Source organism: Punica granatum, chromosome 3, assembly GCF_007655135.1.
Source record: "Punica granatum isolate Tunisia-2019 chromosome 3, ASM765513v2, whole genome shotgun sequence".
In the NCBI taxonomy this organism is placed as follows: Eukaryota; Viridiplantae; Streptophyta; class Magnoliopsida; order Myrtales; family Lythraceae; genus Punica; species Punica granatum.
Window position 1 is genome coordinate 34,632,925 of NC_045129.1, and position 17,570 is coordinate 34,650,494.

General features: G+C 41.0%; 2 protein-coding genes across 3 annotated transcripts; one reads left to right on the forward strand and one right to left on the reverse strand.

Annotated features, from left to right (window-relative positions):
* Positions 1–3,740: 3,740 nt before the first annotated feature.
* LOC116200799 (OVARIAN TUMOR DOMAIN-containing deubiquitinating enzyme 1) lies at positions 3,741–8,366 on the forward strand. The gene is made up of 9 exons (XM_031531709.1): positions 3,741–4,097; positions 4,416–4,669; positions 5,581–5,646; positions 5,738–5,821; positions 5,945–6,067; positions 6,728–6,780; positions 6,921–6,970; positions 7,044–7,144; positions 7,565–8,366. The coding sequence occupies exons 2-9, from the start codon at positions 4,502–4,504 to the stop codon at positions 7,832–7,834; spliced, it is 915 nt and encodes a 304-aa protein (XP_031387569.1). The 5' UTR covers positions 3,741–4,097; positions 4,416–4,501; the 3' UTR covers positions 7,835–8,366.
* A 550-nt stretch (positions 8,367–8,916) lies between these two features.
* On the reverse strand, positions 8,917–17,162 carry LOC116200798 (protein MEI2-like 4). Of its 2 annotated transcripts, none has more exons than XM_031531708.1 (15): positions 16,474–17,162; positions 15,835–16,082; positions 15,555–15,600; positions 13,596–13,931; positions 12,903–13,303; positions 12,667–12,825; positions 12,394–12,510; positions 12,160–12,308; positions 11,923–12,017; positions 11,456–11,839; positions 10,586–11,249; positions 10,416–10,500; positions 10,208–10,276; positions 9,949–10,128; positions 8,917–9,526 (listed from the first exon to the last, which is right to left on the reverse strand). In XM_031531708.1, exons 2-15 carry the CDS (start codon positions 15,910–15,912, stop codon positions 9,362–9,364), a joined length of 2,928 nt encoding a protein of 975 aa, XP_031387568.1. In that variant the 5' UTR covers positions 15,913–16,082; positions 16,474–17,162; the 3' UTR covers positions 8,917–9,361. The 2 variants fall into 2 exon arrangements, with proteins under 2 accessions (XP_031387568.1, XP_031387567.1); XM_031531707.1 differs by having other exon boundaries at positions 13,596–13,937; positions 16,474–17,160.
* Between the last annotated feature and the right edge of the window lie 408 nt (positions 17,163–17,570).

The window sequence follows — 17,570 nt, forward strand, 5'->3', positions numbered from 1 at the left end:
ACCTTGCAGATCTCTTCTACTCCTCCTTTCTGTTTGTCTTCAGGCTCAGAGCCAAAATCCATCAGTTCAGTTGGATATATGCATGTAAATATATTATATATTAACATGTGCAGCATTGAATAGTTTTTTGTCTTTCTATATGATGAGGATTTATTGTTATTGGTCCAAATTCAGAACCTCGTTCATTTTTTATTTTTTATTTACTATCGATGGTGTCCGACGCCGTAACAATCGACTAGTTCATCGGATAATGTATTGTACAGCCTGGGACTCACCATTAAATCCCAGATATCGACCCCCTAGAAAATCAAACCCTGAATCTAATCTTTATTGTCAGCTTATCAATGGATTCAACCTATTGTTTGTGACAACCTCGTTCATTGCTTTATTATAAAAGTGAGAATGTAGGGACAGACACTTATAACTTATGTATGCACATATATGTACTTATGCCAGCGAAACCTGGACTATGTGTTTATCAAAAAGAAAAAAAAATTGACTATGTGAAGGGCCCCGACCGCCGAATCGTTCTCCACCCTTCGTCTCTGATCCTGGGCACATGATCCCTTGATCTCATGGAGAAGATTGCTTTAGCAGATGCAGACCCCTCTACTTTTCCCTTGTAAAATGGTAATCCTTCTACTTTCTGTTGGAGATCAATTTAGTCCTTATAGTATGAACTTTGGACTTCATTTTGTCCATTCCTTGACACTTGCATATTTAGTTGTCTATGTGATGCCCCATCATGTTCTCTCGAAATCCAATATTATTCAAAGTTAATGTCAGGATTAACCATAAAAAGAGTGGTGCAACTAATATACTACTTTTTACATGTACACGGATTTTATCTACAATGCATGGATTCAAAATTTACTGAAAACAATCGCTTAGATAAGGCTGAACAAGAACTAAATTCAATCAATAGATTATGGATATCCCACGATCTCAACGAAGTAACTGAATGCCTAGGTTTTCTAGAGAATAAAATATTGTACCAGGACTAAATTAGTCTCAAGACGAAAGTACAGGGAGTGAATTGGACAATTTCCCTTCCCCATTTGTCTTACTGGAATGCTCAAAATTCTGTTTGGCCGTACAATATATGTCACGTCTTACCTCATGAGTGATTGGCCCTTCAAATGGGGCCCATATTTTTAAAAATATATCCCTCAAAATCGATGATGACCGTTTGATTTCGTTATTCATTATTTTTTTCAACTATTCAACGATACAATAAGTACTTTTTTTTAATTATTTATTATTTTTCATGTTTTTTTTCATAATTTAATATTACAATAATTACAAATCAATTAAAATTAAAATTTCAACTCTAAAACCAAACACACTGTGAGTTTGCATTCTCAATCGACTTTTATAATTCATGGGGTTCAATGCGGTCTATCGATCTCAACCATATGAAGTTTCGACCTCGGACGGATGTCTTGATTTGTGTAGCACAAAGACCATGGGTGATCGACTGGAACGGTAATTTATCGATTGGTGTTGCACTGCCGCTCAGGATTGGGGCTGAGGCTCAGAGTTGAGTTCCATAAGATATCATGAGACACTACAGCAAAAGGAGATTGTTGAAATTGTAAACTTACCCAGACACAGAATTTCAATCCATGACTCTGAGGATAGCGGAAATTGTAACTCACTCGTGTACAGATATTGAAATAGACTACTCGTTTGAATTGTCACCGGGAAGTATAGTCTACCGTAGACAAAAGTGTCGAATCGGTGTACCTACGGGATAAAAGAGAGAGCATATCTATATATGTTTTCAAAAATAATGGCTAGTTGCATTAACCATGATAATAATGGCAACATGTCGTTGTAGTGGAGAAAGGGCCGAATCCACATTATATGGGCTTCACATTGTAAGGCCATATATCGGTCTTCCTATCATTCCATGAGAGTCCATCTTAAAAGGATGCATGATTTACGCTATCGAATGTGACTTGGCGCAGGGAACATGTGGTCGAGAAGCTGTGTTCACGTGCTCCCTGCCATTGGAATCGCATTTTCGCCGCCTCGATACCTTCCGAACCAAGCAATAAGAAGGCGAGGTCATTTGGATTATCTGGTGCACTGGATATGATCAGTCGATGTGAAGATGATCGAAGGAGTGCACCTAACAGTCGCTCATTCCTGCAGCTTAAAACGTCCCAGTGCACAAAGCCAAATCCTCAACATACCAAAGAGGGACTACTTGGTAATGTACCTCATTTACTTGCCTGCCGGCTTAAGTTTTGGAGTCGAAGATGCGCACAAGACCAATTTCCTCTTACGCTTCCCGTGCTTAAAGCAAGGATATACTAGCAGTGGTTACCTCGGGTTTAGGATTTAAGTAAAGATGTGGGAGCAAGAATAACAACTGATACCGGTAATCTCACGAGCTTTTGTATTCACTTAAGCATATATAATCTAAAAATCAGCAGAAGAAGCTGTTTAGTGTTTACCATACCGAGGCTCAGTAAGGTAGTGCATATGACAAGGGAACGAACAAAGCCATGGAATCCAGAGGAAGATAAATTATCGGCTAGTTAGAGTCGATCGCAAGACAATGAACCTATGACGGTTTTGACGATGTGCATTTAAAAAGTGTGTTAATCACATTTCATCAGCAGAACAGTAAGTTACGTTCAGTACTTGGATCGATTCCCATCGAACCACGATCATATTTTCATGTCTCGAATTAGCAAACAGAACTGAGAAGACCCGTTACTATATTTGGAATAGCAATTCCCGCCAGGAGCCAGGGCGCAACAGATCGAAGAACCAAACTATGCACGGGACGGAGATTGGAGGATTCTGAGATGATAACTCCTTGACCTCAGCAGAGCAGAAGGATCTGAATATAGCGTAGGAGACAGAATTTGTTCAATTTGATTTACTTCGTTTCATGAAAACAAAGAGATTGTTTTGTAAGTCATTTCGTAGTACCGAGGGGGCATTAGTCGTTAGATTACGTTAGGTTGCCGTGACAAAATACGATGCTGAGCTGTTGTGGTAGAACACGAGAACTTAGGATCTTATCCCGGGTTTCTGAAGGATCACAATCCCGTCTTAGATGAATACGTGTGACAGGAATAAGTCGGTCGGATTGGATGCACGTAGTATTTATTACTAATAACAGTCTAAGCTAAACGCGGTTACCTGAGCCGGGCCAAATCATGAGATATAGTGTGGCCTATGGCCAAATGATGTGGCTCTGTTCAAGCTAATTTTGGCCAAGGTAGGGAGGCATCCTGGCTCCCGGAGTCTCGATAAAAGACACTTTGCTCAAAGCGAGCTAGATTGCCTCGATGTATGGCTCGATCCCTGTGCACGTACCTGAAATCATATGCCGAGCTTCTCGGCGATCGGAGGTAACTGTTGATTATTATTAAGCTTCAAAGAGGATAATCACTTCAAGTTCACGCTGAATATATGGTATCAATTGCAAGGTAATTAATAAGCATTATCCTTATTTCTCGATAAATATCTGAATCGGTCTTATATATGCAAAACTGATAGGGCCAGTTCATTCTTAAAATGGCCCCTCCAAAGGTGAAGTTCCTAGCTAATTAATAATCAATTTAGATTTTGAATAGGCAGAATTGCTAGTTCCAATAATTCTACAGTAAAACACGAGCTTGAGCAATGACTTTCATAATTTTGGACCGTCGAAAATGTCTAATAGTAAAATATAGAGAGAGAGAGAGAGAGAGAAGTGGAAACGGATTGGGGAGCCCTAATAAGTCGAAAGTCCGAATCCCCAGAAAGAAAGAAAGAAAGAAAGAACGAACAGCAGCCGAAAGAGAGAGAGAGAGAGAGAGAGCAGACGAACGAAGGAAATCAAAAGAACGGAAAGAAGGGAAGAGAAGAGAGTCCACTCCTTCTCCTTCTCCCTCTCCCTCTCCCACCAGCGAAAGCCTTTCTTCAAAATCTCGACGAAGAAGACGATCAGAAGCCTTCCTTCCAAATCTCGCAATCCTTCACTTCACTCTCTCTTTCCCTCAGTGTAATGAGTCACCCTGCGTTCAATCGGCGAGAGAATTGAAGCTCGGCGAACCGCTTCAGCTCCGATCAGCTGTCTCCCCGCTCACTCGGAGGTAAGAGAGTTGACAGCCTCTACGCTTTGGGCTTGGCCTGATCGGAAATTGCTCTGGTAGAGTATTCTTGTCTTCATTCGTTTCGCATTGCGTGTTTCCAATGGAGTTCTCCGAAGAGCAGCTGCTCGATCGCGGTTCCGCTATTCTAGGTGCACATAATTGGAAGGTTTTAACTGCGAATGATTCTCATGCACTCGCTCGATCCGAGCTGAATCGAGCTCGCCGCGTATGCTCTGCTGGATTTGGACTGCCCTGCCTTTCCGTGAAGTTGAATTACGGCAACTTGATGTGTGATTCGGATTTTCTTGCTTTCCACAGACACTGCGTTTTCGAGCGGCTTGTGAATTGGATTGAGACTCAGCGCTTTGGTTGTGAGCTTGCTTGTCCTACGGAGGCTGGACGCAATGCAGAACAACGAAGAGCATGTCGTGGATGGGGAAGCAGAGTCTGCCTCATCAGCTCCGCAGCCTGAATTCAGCGATTGGGCATATTATGCGGATGAGGACACTATGAAGCAGCCGAACGAGATCCCTGCTTCGGAATCAGAGAAGATCCCTTTCGTCGGAGACAAGGCAAGTGCAACCTCTCTCCCTCTGTAGGACAGTCATATCGCATTATCGCATCACCCGGCCAAGGCGACCCTTGTCCGGAAAAGCTCACCTTTTTTGTTCTTATATTTTGGGTTCATATTCCACCAGTCATAGATGAATCCTGTTCGAGGAGTTTCCTTTGTCCTAATCAGCTGGATTGCGTTTAGTCTGCTTGTATTACATTCCGTATTCATAAAAGTGCTGCATACTAATTGCCTCAGTCAACTCTCGACATGCTTTTCTGAAGCAAGTGCCACATTCATTAGCATTCTTCGTCATTAGTTTGCTTTGCTCATGGATTGGATTTGAGCTGAAAGTTCTTTGTATGGCAGCTCTTGCTCTATTTTCTTTGAATTGCATTCTTCATGCTGTCACTGTGGCTTCATTCTTTGTGTTGTGTGTGCAGTTGTCCATCTTCTTCATGGGTTGAAATAATTTAGGATACGATATGCATATATAGCAACAGTGACAACAATAATATTGTCCATCGTCTTCATGGGTTGAAATAATTTAGGATCTGATATGCATATATAGCGACAGTGACAACAATAATATCGGGTACTTGGCCACGTAGATATTGCTGTCATTCAGTTTTTTATTGATTTGCATCTTACAGTAAACCAGAAGAATTAACTTGTCTTCTACTTTAGTAATTGCCCATTCAAATTTGACATTCATTTTGCTTTGATTAGTTTTCAGGGCAGTTGTATTGTTCAGGACTCATGCCGGAGTTTCTCCCAGACTTGAACTGCGCCATAATACAAGCTTAAACTACGCATCGTTTTCTTTGCATATTTTCAATGATTGCCTTATGAAATTCATGCTTATTTATTTAACATCCTTTTTCTCATACACGTGGATGATCAGACAAGTTGGATTATCTTTATATGCAGGAGCCTCTGTCTGCTTTAGCGGCTGAATACCAATCAGGAAGCCCAATTTTGCTCGAGAAGATTAAGGTTTTCATCGATATTCTTTTATTATTTATGTAATCCCTGGATGTATATTTCTCTTTCGTAGAATGAACATTCTACTGCTCTCGAATCGCAGTTGCTTGGGGAAAAATTTGCTGCCATTAGACGAACACGAGGAGATGGGAATTGCTTCTTTCGCAGCTTTATGTTTTCTTACCTTGTAAGTCATAGTACATATACATCTACTTAGATTTGATTTTTATGATAGGTATCCAACTACTGAGAATTTTAAGGGAGCTTCCAATTCTGCTAGTGATTGAAACTTTTTATGTTTCTGAAATAGGAGCATATTCTGGAAACACAAGACAAAGCTGAGGTTGACCGTATCACAGCTAATGTTGAAGAGTGTAGAAGAACACTTCAGGGCTTAGGATACATAGACTTTACCTTTGAGGATTTTTTTGCGGTAATTCATTCATTGAGATTCTTTTATATTTGTTGGTTTCTTTTTGGGAGGAACATAATGTTGTTTCTAGAATTCAATTATCTGAGGAAATTTCTTTTTCTTCATTATCTTGTACAAACACTGGAATCTCAGACTTTCTTACATTACTATCTTCACAATCTACTAGATAGGATTGCAGTTGCTTCAATGTCCATGTTGGCCTTCCCAAGCATGCTTTTTTCCCAACATACGGAGCACTACGATAGGCTTTTCTTCGGCTGTTAATAACAAACTCTTTGTTAGAAGCGAATGTGCTTTTGTTGAATCTGTCACTGCTGCAATCAAGGGGAATTGCTTGCTAATTACAAGATACAATTGTTAATCTTGTGATTTTACTTGCATTGAAATTGATATTTTCTTATGAATTATCTCATTGTTTTGGAATTAGTTGTATAGCAGTGGGCTTAACTTTCTATTGACAAAGATAGTTTTATCAAGTGCCAAATCTGAAGATTTAAATACGAGTGATTATCGTCATATATATATATATATATTTATGCAAAGTTAACTCCTTTTAAATTGACTATGACCCTTAAATTTTTCATTCAAAATGTATTCCTGATGTCAAATTCCCTACAGCAATCTGCTTTGTGACTCTATTTTAATCTAAAACTTCTTCAGCTATTCCTGGAGCAGTTGGAAAGTGTTCTTCAAGGACATGAAACTTCGATAAGGTGGTATTAATTTGTTCTTTAGCATTCTAATTCTATTGAATATAATAACAATATGGTAGTGAATTACATGCCTTTATATTTGTATAAGATAATTAGATTTTTTTGCTATTCTAACAACTGCCTCTCTTTGATTGGTTCAGTCACGATGATCTGCTACAGAGGAGCCGAGACCCCTCAGTCTCTGACTATGGTGAGTTCTCTTGACCTGAAGTATTAAGAGCACTTCAACTTTGAATTGTTATTCATGAATTTTGGTCGTTCAGTTGTAATGTTCTTCAGATTTGTTACCACTGGTGAAATACGCAAGCGGTCGGAATTTTTTGAACCTTTCATTATGGGATTAGCAAGTTCGACAGTGGAGCAGGTTTGTCTGATTCTATCATCCAACTGTTCTGTTCATTAGCAAGCTCTTTTATTCAAACAAATCATCGTTATCCATCTCTGCTGATAAATTGCTAATTACAGCAGCAAACTATGTGCAAGTATTTAGTTACTAAAGTTGATTATCTGTGACCTTGTTAAGGCATCAAATAAAATCGCCTCAATAGCTTTCTGTACTTTGTTGGATTGCTAAAAGGTATTAGTTGGTTTGTTTGTACGAAAATTTGGATTGCTAAAAGGTATTAGTTGGTTTGTTTGTACGAAATTTGGATTGCTAAAAGGTATTAGTTGGTTTGTTTATACGAAAGATTGGATGTTTGATCATCATCCCGTTTAGATGCTGTGATTGCTTCAATAGCCATCCTAAACTCTGCTCATCTGCACTCATTCTATTGTGGCACAGTTTTGCAAGTCTTCGGTTGAGCCGATGGGAGAAGAGAGCGATCATGTGCATATTACAGCACTCTCTGATGCATTGGGCGTGCCAATTCGTGTGGTATATCTGGACCGCAGCTCATGTGACAACGGTGGTGTCAATGTAAATCACCACGATTTCGTGCCAAGTTCTGGCGATTCTTCTGGCAGCAGCTCGTCTAGCAGTTCTAAGACTACGGAGCCCTTCATTGTCTTGCTGTATCGTCCGGGTCATTATGATATTCTCTACCCGAAGTGAGACTCGCTAAGCACTTCTTCCAAAGGTTGGTACCAGTTTCTCCTGTGGATTAAAGTGGATGCCAGCGGGTCGCGTTGGTTGCAAGTACATGATGGTTGCAGAAACTTTGCTCATCTGTGCTTGTGAGGTGTATTTGATGCTTTCAACAATCGGGTCGGGGTCATTCGTGGTTACTCTCTCCAAAAGAACCAAAAAGAAGAAAAGAAAATCAATCTCTTCGCATCAACTTTACCTGTGTTTCACTTCCTTGCTTCGTCAGTTGCATTTACTGAAAGTACTCTTCATGATACTGATAATGAATCAACCCCTTCTTCTTTGTCATTTTGCGAGGCAGTTTTCTTTGGGAATCTTATGCCCTGTTTGGTAGGATCGAAATAGAATGGATAGGGACGGAATATCATGTTTATTACAATATCCCAAGTGTGTATTTTCTTTGTATCCACCTGACATAATTTTTGTTTGTGGTATATCTTATGAATTGCATCTCTTTAATAGAGAGGCCCGACAATATAGGATCGAGGATATTGGTCGACTGGACTTTCTGTAACTGCTACAGTCAAACGCTGTGTCATATCTGTGATATGAAGTTGTCTTAGAACGAGCATTCGGTCTTGGTGGCATTGGGTAAGTAATGTTTTTCGGTTGAGGATGGAGTCTTCTTGGGTTCACGCGTGAAGGAAGCAGATTCCAAACTCATGCAACTTCTATGAGTTGATGCAGTTATAGCCGATGCAGCCCACAGGGTCGAGCTACATCATAAAGTGCGGGACAGTCGATGTGCATATGCATATGCATGCCACACGAACTAGATTTGTACGTCGAATGAGTGAGATCAAAATTGGATGGGAAATAACCCCAATTTTGGGTCAATTTGTTTAGCATTGAATAAGGATTTTAACCAGTGGGGCAAGAGTTCATGTTGGAAAGAAAGGAGCTACTAATGGCTCCATACATGCTCATTCCGTCAAGCGGGACTCACAAAAGGGCTCCATTGAATCCGGTTTGCGCAATAGTTTCTCAAGCAAGGGATTAGAAAGAAGAAGAAGATTAAATCTCTGAAACAGTAAAAGAACAATATCGTCTGACGCCAAAATCAAAATTTTTTCAGAACTCACTGTCTAATATATGTCAGGTATTACAGATGACCAAAAAAATAAGAGACCAATTGATAATCTGAAGTGCCCAGAAAAACAAATACAGAGGGTTGGCGTTGAAGTTCCTCTAGTAAACAAACCCTCATATACATTCTTATATGTTGATGAAAATTGTTATATTCATATATTCACTCCCAAGGACCACCCAAAATTTGGAAGCTCTACAAGCTGCTCCATCGGAATTCACGATTCCGTGAGTTAAAAAGGGCGATATCCCGAAGAAAACCGGATATCACCTCGGGGCATATGATAAGCTAAAGGACGACAACTCTACTGTTTGCATAAAAAAGAAAAAAGAAACCTTTCCATTTTAATGTTTCTTCTCAATATTATAAGAATCGAGCCCGGAGAAAATTACTCGTGCAGTCTTTGCTCAGTCTCTGTCCTTCGTGGGACCCGCTAATGCATCTCCTCCGCTAGAATAGTCGCCTCCTCCAGTGGCTGAACTCGGTGGGCTTCCCTGGTGGTTATCCTCAAGGAAGCTGCTCCGAACTTTCCCGGGTCTAGAGCGGACATTAACCCCCATAGGAAATGGTACCTGCAAATTCAAGGATTTCATCATCAGTTTCCTTCCCATCCTTTAACTTTCTTTGTTTGGCCGTAATCCTGCATTTTTTGGATTGGAATTGCCCAAGAAAGACCTTGATTTATATGGCAATTAATTCTCTGCCATTTTCATTTCTCTGCATGATACGTGGCATTTCAATGCTACCTTTCTTGATGGAACTTAGGCTTAAAAATAAGCATTCCGGCAATGAAGCATAGAGAAGGGGGAGACAGAGAGATCGAGTAGTGGTTTTCTGGCCCATCAAGAGTGTGAAAAAATCAGCAGCTCCTTAAATCAATCATTGATCAGGAAGGAGAATGGCCCTTCTTGGTATTTTCAGGAGATTTAAGAACAATGAAATAAACATTCTTGCTTTTTATCAGTAGTAATAGAATATCATTATTTGATCATACCTGATCACCGGCATTGGGCCCTTCAGTATTAAAGAGAATGGGTCGGCATCGTTTATCCTCATTCATCAAACTCGAGTTCTGAAAATGAGCAATCAGAGCAGCTTTTCCCTGTATACGAGCATATGCAAGAGACGCCACCTTTTCGCTATTGAACTTTTCCCATTTTTTCCCGTTAAATGCCTGTCACAAATCAAAGTTCCTTTCACTATATGTATCCTGGTACTTCCAGTTAAATCTTTTGACAGCAGAGAACACGGACCTTATAAAATGGAACAATTTGGCTCGGGCCAGTCATGTTGATAAATGCATACCCGACATTGCATTTGTTCTGCATCAGACAACAAAAACCAGTTGTTTATAGCATAGAACCACTGATCGTATAAACAGTGAAATCTTATTAAGCTTTTTTTTTTTTCCCAGTCTACAGTACTGGAAGGAATTTCGAGAAAGAGAGGGCAGTCATTCACCTTAAAGTCAATGGGCAAATAAATGAAATCATATGTCCCACGGTGGTGCTCATCAATTGCAGCTAAAAGCATCTTCGAAGTATACCTGTAATTTCATTGTCATCACAAGTAAAAACCACTATACGCTTGAAGGAATTTAAATTCAGGTATAAAGAAAGAGCAATACGCACTTGTTAGGAATGTTTTTTATCATAAGGGTAGTCCTATTATCTTCCCCTCGAATTATACGCTCAATATCAAGCTCATACTGCTTCTTGTCAGCCTGATTAGAACCACCTTCATTCCTGCGGCTTCTAATACGTTCATTTGGTGGATCAAAGGAACCCACAGAAGGCATCATTGGACCTCTCCCCGGGAACATCATGCCCCTATGATGAGGGGATTGGAGCCCCACTACTTTCGAGGGAGGAACCGGTAGCTCCATACAGTTGCCATTGACATTAGGGAAGATGTTATGAGGAACCAACTCCATAGAATGGAGCGAGTTCTTTGAGATTCTCATGGTCCCTAGAGATCCTGGGTGCAAAATAGAAGTCTCTGGAGATCCTACTGCATAGGATTGTTGTTGCCTCTCCCAAATGGTAGGATTCACGGTCGGTGCCGATCCAATGTGGTGGTTCTGTGCATGTGTGGGCAAGACTGAGTTGCGCAACTGCGGTGGGGCCCCAGGAAGGCCTTGGAGTCTTGCTGAGGGATGGGAGGTGTGAATCCCGTTCACAAAAGATGGAGAGTTCGGCCATATCATGGAAGGGGGTTGAGAGCGATAAGAGTTGCTGCCCCACATGTAACGGTGGCCAAGAAGAGGAGAGCTCCCACTACCAGCAGATCCAAAAACTGGCGCTCCAATAGAGAGAAGAGAATTGAATTAGCTCATTAAAGAAGAGACATTTCAAGAAAGGCGGGTTTCATCAGCAACCATTGGTTCCACCTTTACATCTAGCTCGAAATCTCATATGTATAGCTTAAATTCTCATAAATCACTCTTTCTGGAAATAGACAGAACAAAGTTTCATATAGCCATTGAGTTAATCAGTTACCACCTTGATCCAGTGAGTGTCCATTCGAGTCTACTCTCTGTAGCTGCCTGCCATCAATTGTTTCAGGAGGTCTGGGGTTGAAGTTTGTCCCCATGAGAGTCGGAGAATTGCAGTGGTTGCCATGAACTAAACCATCCTGATAATCTGGAAGTGAGTGAGGATGAAGGTTTGTTGGTTCCCGGATATCAAACTTCATTTGACCCTGCAAGTGACCCGATTCAGGGAGACCCGATTGCTTGCCAAGTGATTCAACTCTCAATAGTGAAGGCAAGCCATTAGGAACACTAGAAGAGATCCCATGATGAAGCGCACTTTGCATAAATGGAATTTGCATTGAAGATTGCATGCCAACAGCGGATCCATTACCCATCCCGAGTGAACTACGTCCTGCAAACTTTCTATTATTAGATAATTGTTTGCGATTGATATGATATATTTCCATGAAACATCTTTTAAGAATATAGCAATACCAGGGAAACCAGGGGCTGAATGATTTGACGGGCTACTTTGCTGCATAAACAGAATCTGTTCATCTTGCTTCAACTCGGGAGCGGACTGTAACAAACTGCCATGAGGATAACATGAAGGAAACAGTCAGGGGATGTGAAATGTGAAAGAATCATAAAACATCCTTCAGAACCCCTATCCTTTCAGACAAAGATAGGGTAAACGTGGAAAAAAGATGATGGATAAAAAATTGATATTACTCTTTCATTCCTCCAGGATGGATCGGTTCAACTTTAATCTGCTTCCCAGCAATACCACTTCTGTCCAAGGCATGAAAAGCAGCTTCTGCATGTCTATTATCATAAAACTCAATAGACCTCTGATGATTTCTATATGGGATATTTCGAATCTGCAACCAAAGAAGAGTATTTGAACTTTCACAGACCCAAGAAGCACCTCATAAAAGAAACAGACTGAACAAGAGACAAGTTTACCTCTTTGATATCTCCATAAACGCCAAAAATATGATGAAGTTCATCATTTGAAATGCCATGATCAACATTAGAAGCAATGAGCGTTCCCTGACTGATATCCCGCTGTGAAGGGTTGTCCTGATACAAAACAATCATCTGTCAAGCCTTAAACTTTTTACAGCATTATATCATTTACACTGCAAAATAACATATGCATGATGAGCAATAAAGAGTAGCTCCTGTATAAGACAGGAAATACTGGACAAAATTAAATGCGATGATGAAGCAGCTTACATTTGAATTCGAGTAATGTATGTCAAGTTTCCTGCCCATTATCAGTCTGTTCTGCAGATATTCCATGGCTTTTCGGGCTGCTCTTATATCATAATAGGATACCACAATGAACCCCCGGTGCTTGCATGCTGTGTAAAGGCGGCAGACATCTCCATATTGCTGCTCATGAAAATGAAGATTCTCAGAGATTAGGCATTGAATCATATAACACCCATTAAACAGCAAGTAGAAACTACCTCAAAAAGAGTGCGCAGCTCTGAATCTTCGGTATCGCTGATAATATTTCTCACAAATAGAGTCCTAGAAGGACTGCGTCCAGAAGAATGCTCCCCTGCTATTGAACCATTAGACCCAGACTTTATATACTTTTGTTTCGCTGAGGTTTCAGATTCTCCTAAATCCATTCCCCCCACATTGCTAAAAAAGTCCAGCTCTTCTGCATCATCGCTAGTAGGCTGCGCAGCAAAATCAAGCCCTTCTGTAACTCCAGAGAGCAAGTCATCATCATCAGGAAGGAGGTTGCCGATGGTCTGCGCTTCAATTTCTTTAAGTGATGCAAATTTGTCTTCTTCCTCAAGGCCAGGGGCAACATTACGAACAGAATGGTCAAAAAGGGCATTGTTTGATGATAATTTCACTGCATAATGAAACAGACTCTAGGTTAAACAAGAGTCAAAAGTAAAGATGCATGTTCGCTACATACAGCTATTAGTTTATTCAGTCTAGAAGCCAAATTTACAATCAATTATGTTCATTTATGCAGATCAAGAAAGTTCAGGAAAACTTGCAATTTGAAACAAGCACAGGTATGAGATAACATAAACCAGTTCTGTATGTTCTTAAAAAGAGAGGGGTAAAACCATGCACTTAAGTAAGGAAACTGCAGTGGCCAAAAAAAAAAAAACAAATGGAAACTGTGAGACGCTTACATTTCCTGCTGAACAGCTCTGGCAATGAGCTTGAGAAGAGACTGTTCTCGTACTGAGGGCGCACGGTGTTAACTGTGTTACTTTGTGCATAAAATGATGCCTGTAAAGCATTCAAACTGGATATTGATCCTGAATTGTGGTCTAAGGATCTCAAAAAAGCCAAAGATTGTCCTCCTGCTAAGTCATTCCCATTCTGTAAAGCATGCTGATCCAAACTAAGGCCCCTTTCCTGATCCTGCAATAAGAATGGCTCAGTATGGTCCACATACTTTGCCGTTTGAGAGTCCACCGCGCCAAACTTCTGCAGGGGTGGTGAAGCATATGCCTTGCCGCCAGCTGTTCCTGAAAAGCGAGATCTAACTAGATTAAACAGCCAAAAAAAAAGTCATTATCAAATCATAAATCTAAGAGGCAGACGCAAAATCCAGTATCCGAGGGAAATAAAACTTATTTAAAGGATGCCGATGCACAAACTATATCTCTACTGTTAAACTAAGGAAGGAAATCCTAGAGAGGAGCAATGGGCTAAAAATCACTCATTACATGCCAATAAAAAGAAAAAAAGAAGAGATCACTTTTCTGACGAACTGATTCAAACCAGTAACTTTAAGAATCTAATGAAACGCAAGATAGATGACAGTCGCGTAATCCTAGCAACTAATAGTTGGCAACATCTTGGTGCCATGCCATTCATTGGTACTTTGTGACTCTCAAGGAGCATTAAGTTTCTGAAGAGTGACAACAAAATCCCCCATTCATAGACAAATCATTGATGATCATTACAAATATATCCGTGTTATAACCTTCCAAATGGGGCCTGAGCAATGAAATGAATTTCATTCCTCCATTTAGAGCATATATATCAAATTCAATCCTGCATATCTGGCTTGCTACAATCTGGTTAGCGAATTTAAGCATTAACCATGTACAAATCACAAGATCAACATTTTATGAGAGACGAGTTTGCCCTCCTGAGGCCAGCATATGCTAAAGGCGTCCTTTAGAAAGTTGTCCTTGATTTTTATAAACTTTGTTTCATAGATTAATGAAGGCGCAGAAAATAGCAAGATGTCATTTAGCTTCCTAATCTTTCTCTGCGAACAACTTCTTATATTTCAAGCTGTCAAATAATCCCTTGGCATTAGAGATTCCTATGCTGTAAAATCCAGTGGTACAAAGCCTATTCAAGCCACTCGTAGTGCCGTCATTCCACCCTTCACTATCTTCCTTTCTACTAATAACATGCTTTATGTAGATGTGTCGTAGTTTAAGGCAGTTCAGGATGTTGGTGTAACTTAAAGAGTAATTTGACGTCTTGGATTATGGAGTGGAGAGCAAACTAAAAATTATTCTCTCATCAATACCCACAGCTGTAGTCAACGACGCATTTCTCGTCATGCTAATGTTTTCACAATTATATTAGTAGACCCTTCATGAAGGCCATCTAAAAAGCTAAAGAAACCTAAGCACACTTCTCTTCGCCGCTTATTCATTATTGCAGAAATCCAACTGACTTTGAAATCGAGATACTCCTTATAATATCCAATACTTAACCCAGATTGCACTACTATCCCCTTTAAGAAATTTCCCCGAATAATAGAATCACTACCCCAATACATCCAGATAATACAAAAGATAGTTTGAGTATTAATAATTAGAAGGCCATTAATTTCCTGGATGATGGGTTGTGAGCTACGAAAAGAATTAAACCCTCTCCAATTAATGGGCTAAGCTCAATGAATTTGCTTACGTCATTTTTGCCCTTCTTACGATCATATTCTCACCAAGGCCCAGATAAACATGGCGACCTGAATAAATTCCAAAACATAGTTCTTTCTCGAGCTCTGCAAGACGAAGTGTGGCAAGGAAAGAAAATACAAAATTCACTGACACAACACAACAGCATGCTTTTTTTATCTGTCAGCATGGGAATCAAGTTATAAGATCCAAGTCACTGACCATATTGATCAGGTAAAGCCGCTGACTTGCAAGATGGGACCTGACCCTGTAAGAACAGAGATGGGAATCAGAAACAGCAAAAAAATAAAATAAAAAAAAGGCAGATTAAGGAACTAACATGATTGGATTCTCAACAATAAAATTAATTAATAACTGCAACTGAAAAAAGAAAAAAGTAACCGAAAAGTAATCAAGCTATAACTGTATCCATAATCATAAGTATAACTCATGACGAACTTCAGTCAAAGAAGCTTGCAAGACAACAATGTTAAGCAAGTACCTCATTGCGGAAACAGGCATCCTCTGAGATGTGAGATGGCGAGGACAACCCCTTCAAGTCCATAAGTGGGGTTGGCATGGCAAAGTGCACAATCTACAGTTCCAGGAGAATTTAATGAGAAGAATCCATCACCAGCCCGGACAAATTGCACGAAGCTTTGTAGATTTCACAAATCCATCTTCATAAGCAACTCTGAACTGCATTCGTCGTGCAATTCAACAAGTATCCGTCACGAGAGCTACCTTTATCTTCACCACAAGTAGAAAAAGAAGAGTTATAATTAGTAGTCACAGTGATCATACTTCATGACTGAGCACACGGTTCCGCCTATTATGCAGCGATAAGAAGTAATTATAGGCAATCATTTCGACGCCATACCCATGTGCGAGCTAAATTCCACTGTTACACCTACCCCATGAACAATAAAGCTTCCCAGAAAAGACTGTTAGAGCACAGATCAGCAAGATCGCTCGCAGAAACGAAGAAAACGCAGCAAGTAAGGCGCAGAAACATCTTTCAGAGCCAAAATTCAGCTCAATTTTGAAGCAGACAGAACTCGGCAGCTCGGGAATTCAAAATTCTGCCACCGATCGCACAGTACACCTGACCCACCAGAAAATTGAAGTAGAAAGAACCAACCTTAGGACCCGAGCAGAGGCAGGGAAGCTGTCAAGCACAGACGGGAGCAGAGCAGCAACAATTCAGCTCCGAAAAGGCGGGCGAGGCCGGTGCAGGAAGGGGGCGGAGGAGGGAAGGAGGGAGAGTGGAATTGAAGCGGCAGTAGGGGGATGAATTACGGGAGAAGGCAACGAAGGGGTGGGGGAGGAAGAGAGGCTTCAGCAGCGGATCGTCGTATCGGTGCGCGGTGGCTGTGGCGTGCAAGATCCTCCAAAGGCTAACCTCCGATTCCTCTCTTCCCTGCATTGCACGTCAACCTCCATTTCCTGCTTCCTTCAACGACATGATTTTCCCAAAAATTCCTCCACAAATTCCTCCCTCCCACCGCAAAGCATCTTCTTGAACCTCGGCTGCCTGTCGCTTTAGCTGCGCCGGAGCTCGGGGAGCAGCCGCCGGAACCCGCGGAAACTCCGGCGAGATTCGGAGACTCGCCGGAAGAGAAAGAGGGAAGAAGAGCTGCCTTCTTCGTCCTCTCTATTTCTCTCTCTATCTCTATCTCTCTCTCTCTGTGGCGATCGATTTGAACAAACGGAGAAAACGCTCTGACGGAGGAAAGGACCCGAGACAGAAGGCAGCAGCAGCTCAGCTCTCTCTCCCTACAAACACGAGAGAGAGGGGGAGAGAGAGAGGGGGGGAAGGTCTTCTATTCCCGCCGTTAACTGCTTGACGGCGTTAGGCGGAGGTCTCTCAGTAAGGTGAGAGGCAGTCTTTGCGCAGTTGGGTTCGCTCTGTCTGAAACTCCACGCTGGCATGGACAGAGAGAGAGAGAGATTAGGCGGTTAGTTAATTGGGCTTTTCCCGTCTAGGAAATGACCATCACGCCCTTACCCAACCAGAATGTATACTCATTAATCAATTAATTACTACTGCCACTATCCACTATCGATCCTACGCATTAAAATGGACCTTCATAGGACTTGTTTCTCCGTAACGCTCACCGAGTGCTGAATAATGGAGCAACCGCAACTCATCATCGAACCTAACTCGGACGATTTGTAACTATGCCTAGACAAGAGATTCATTAACTGAAATCGTTTTCAAATGGGTTTGTGATGCAA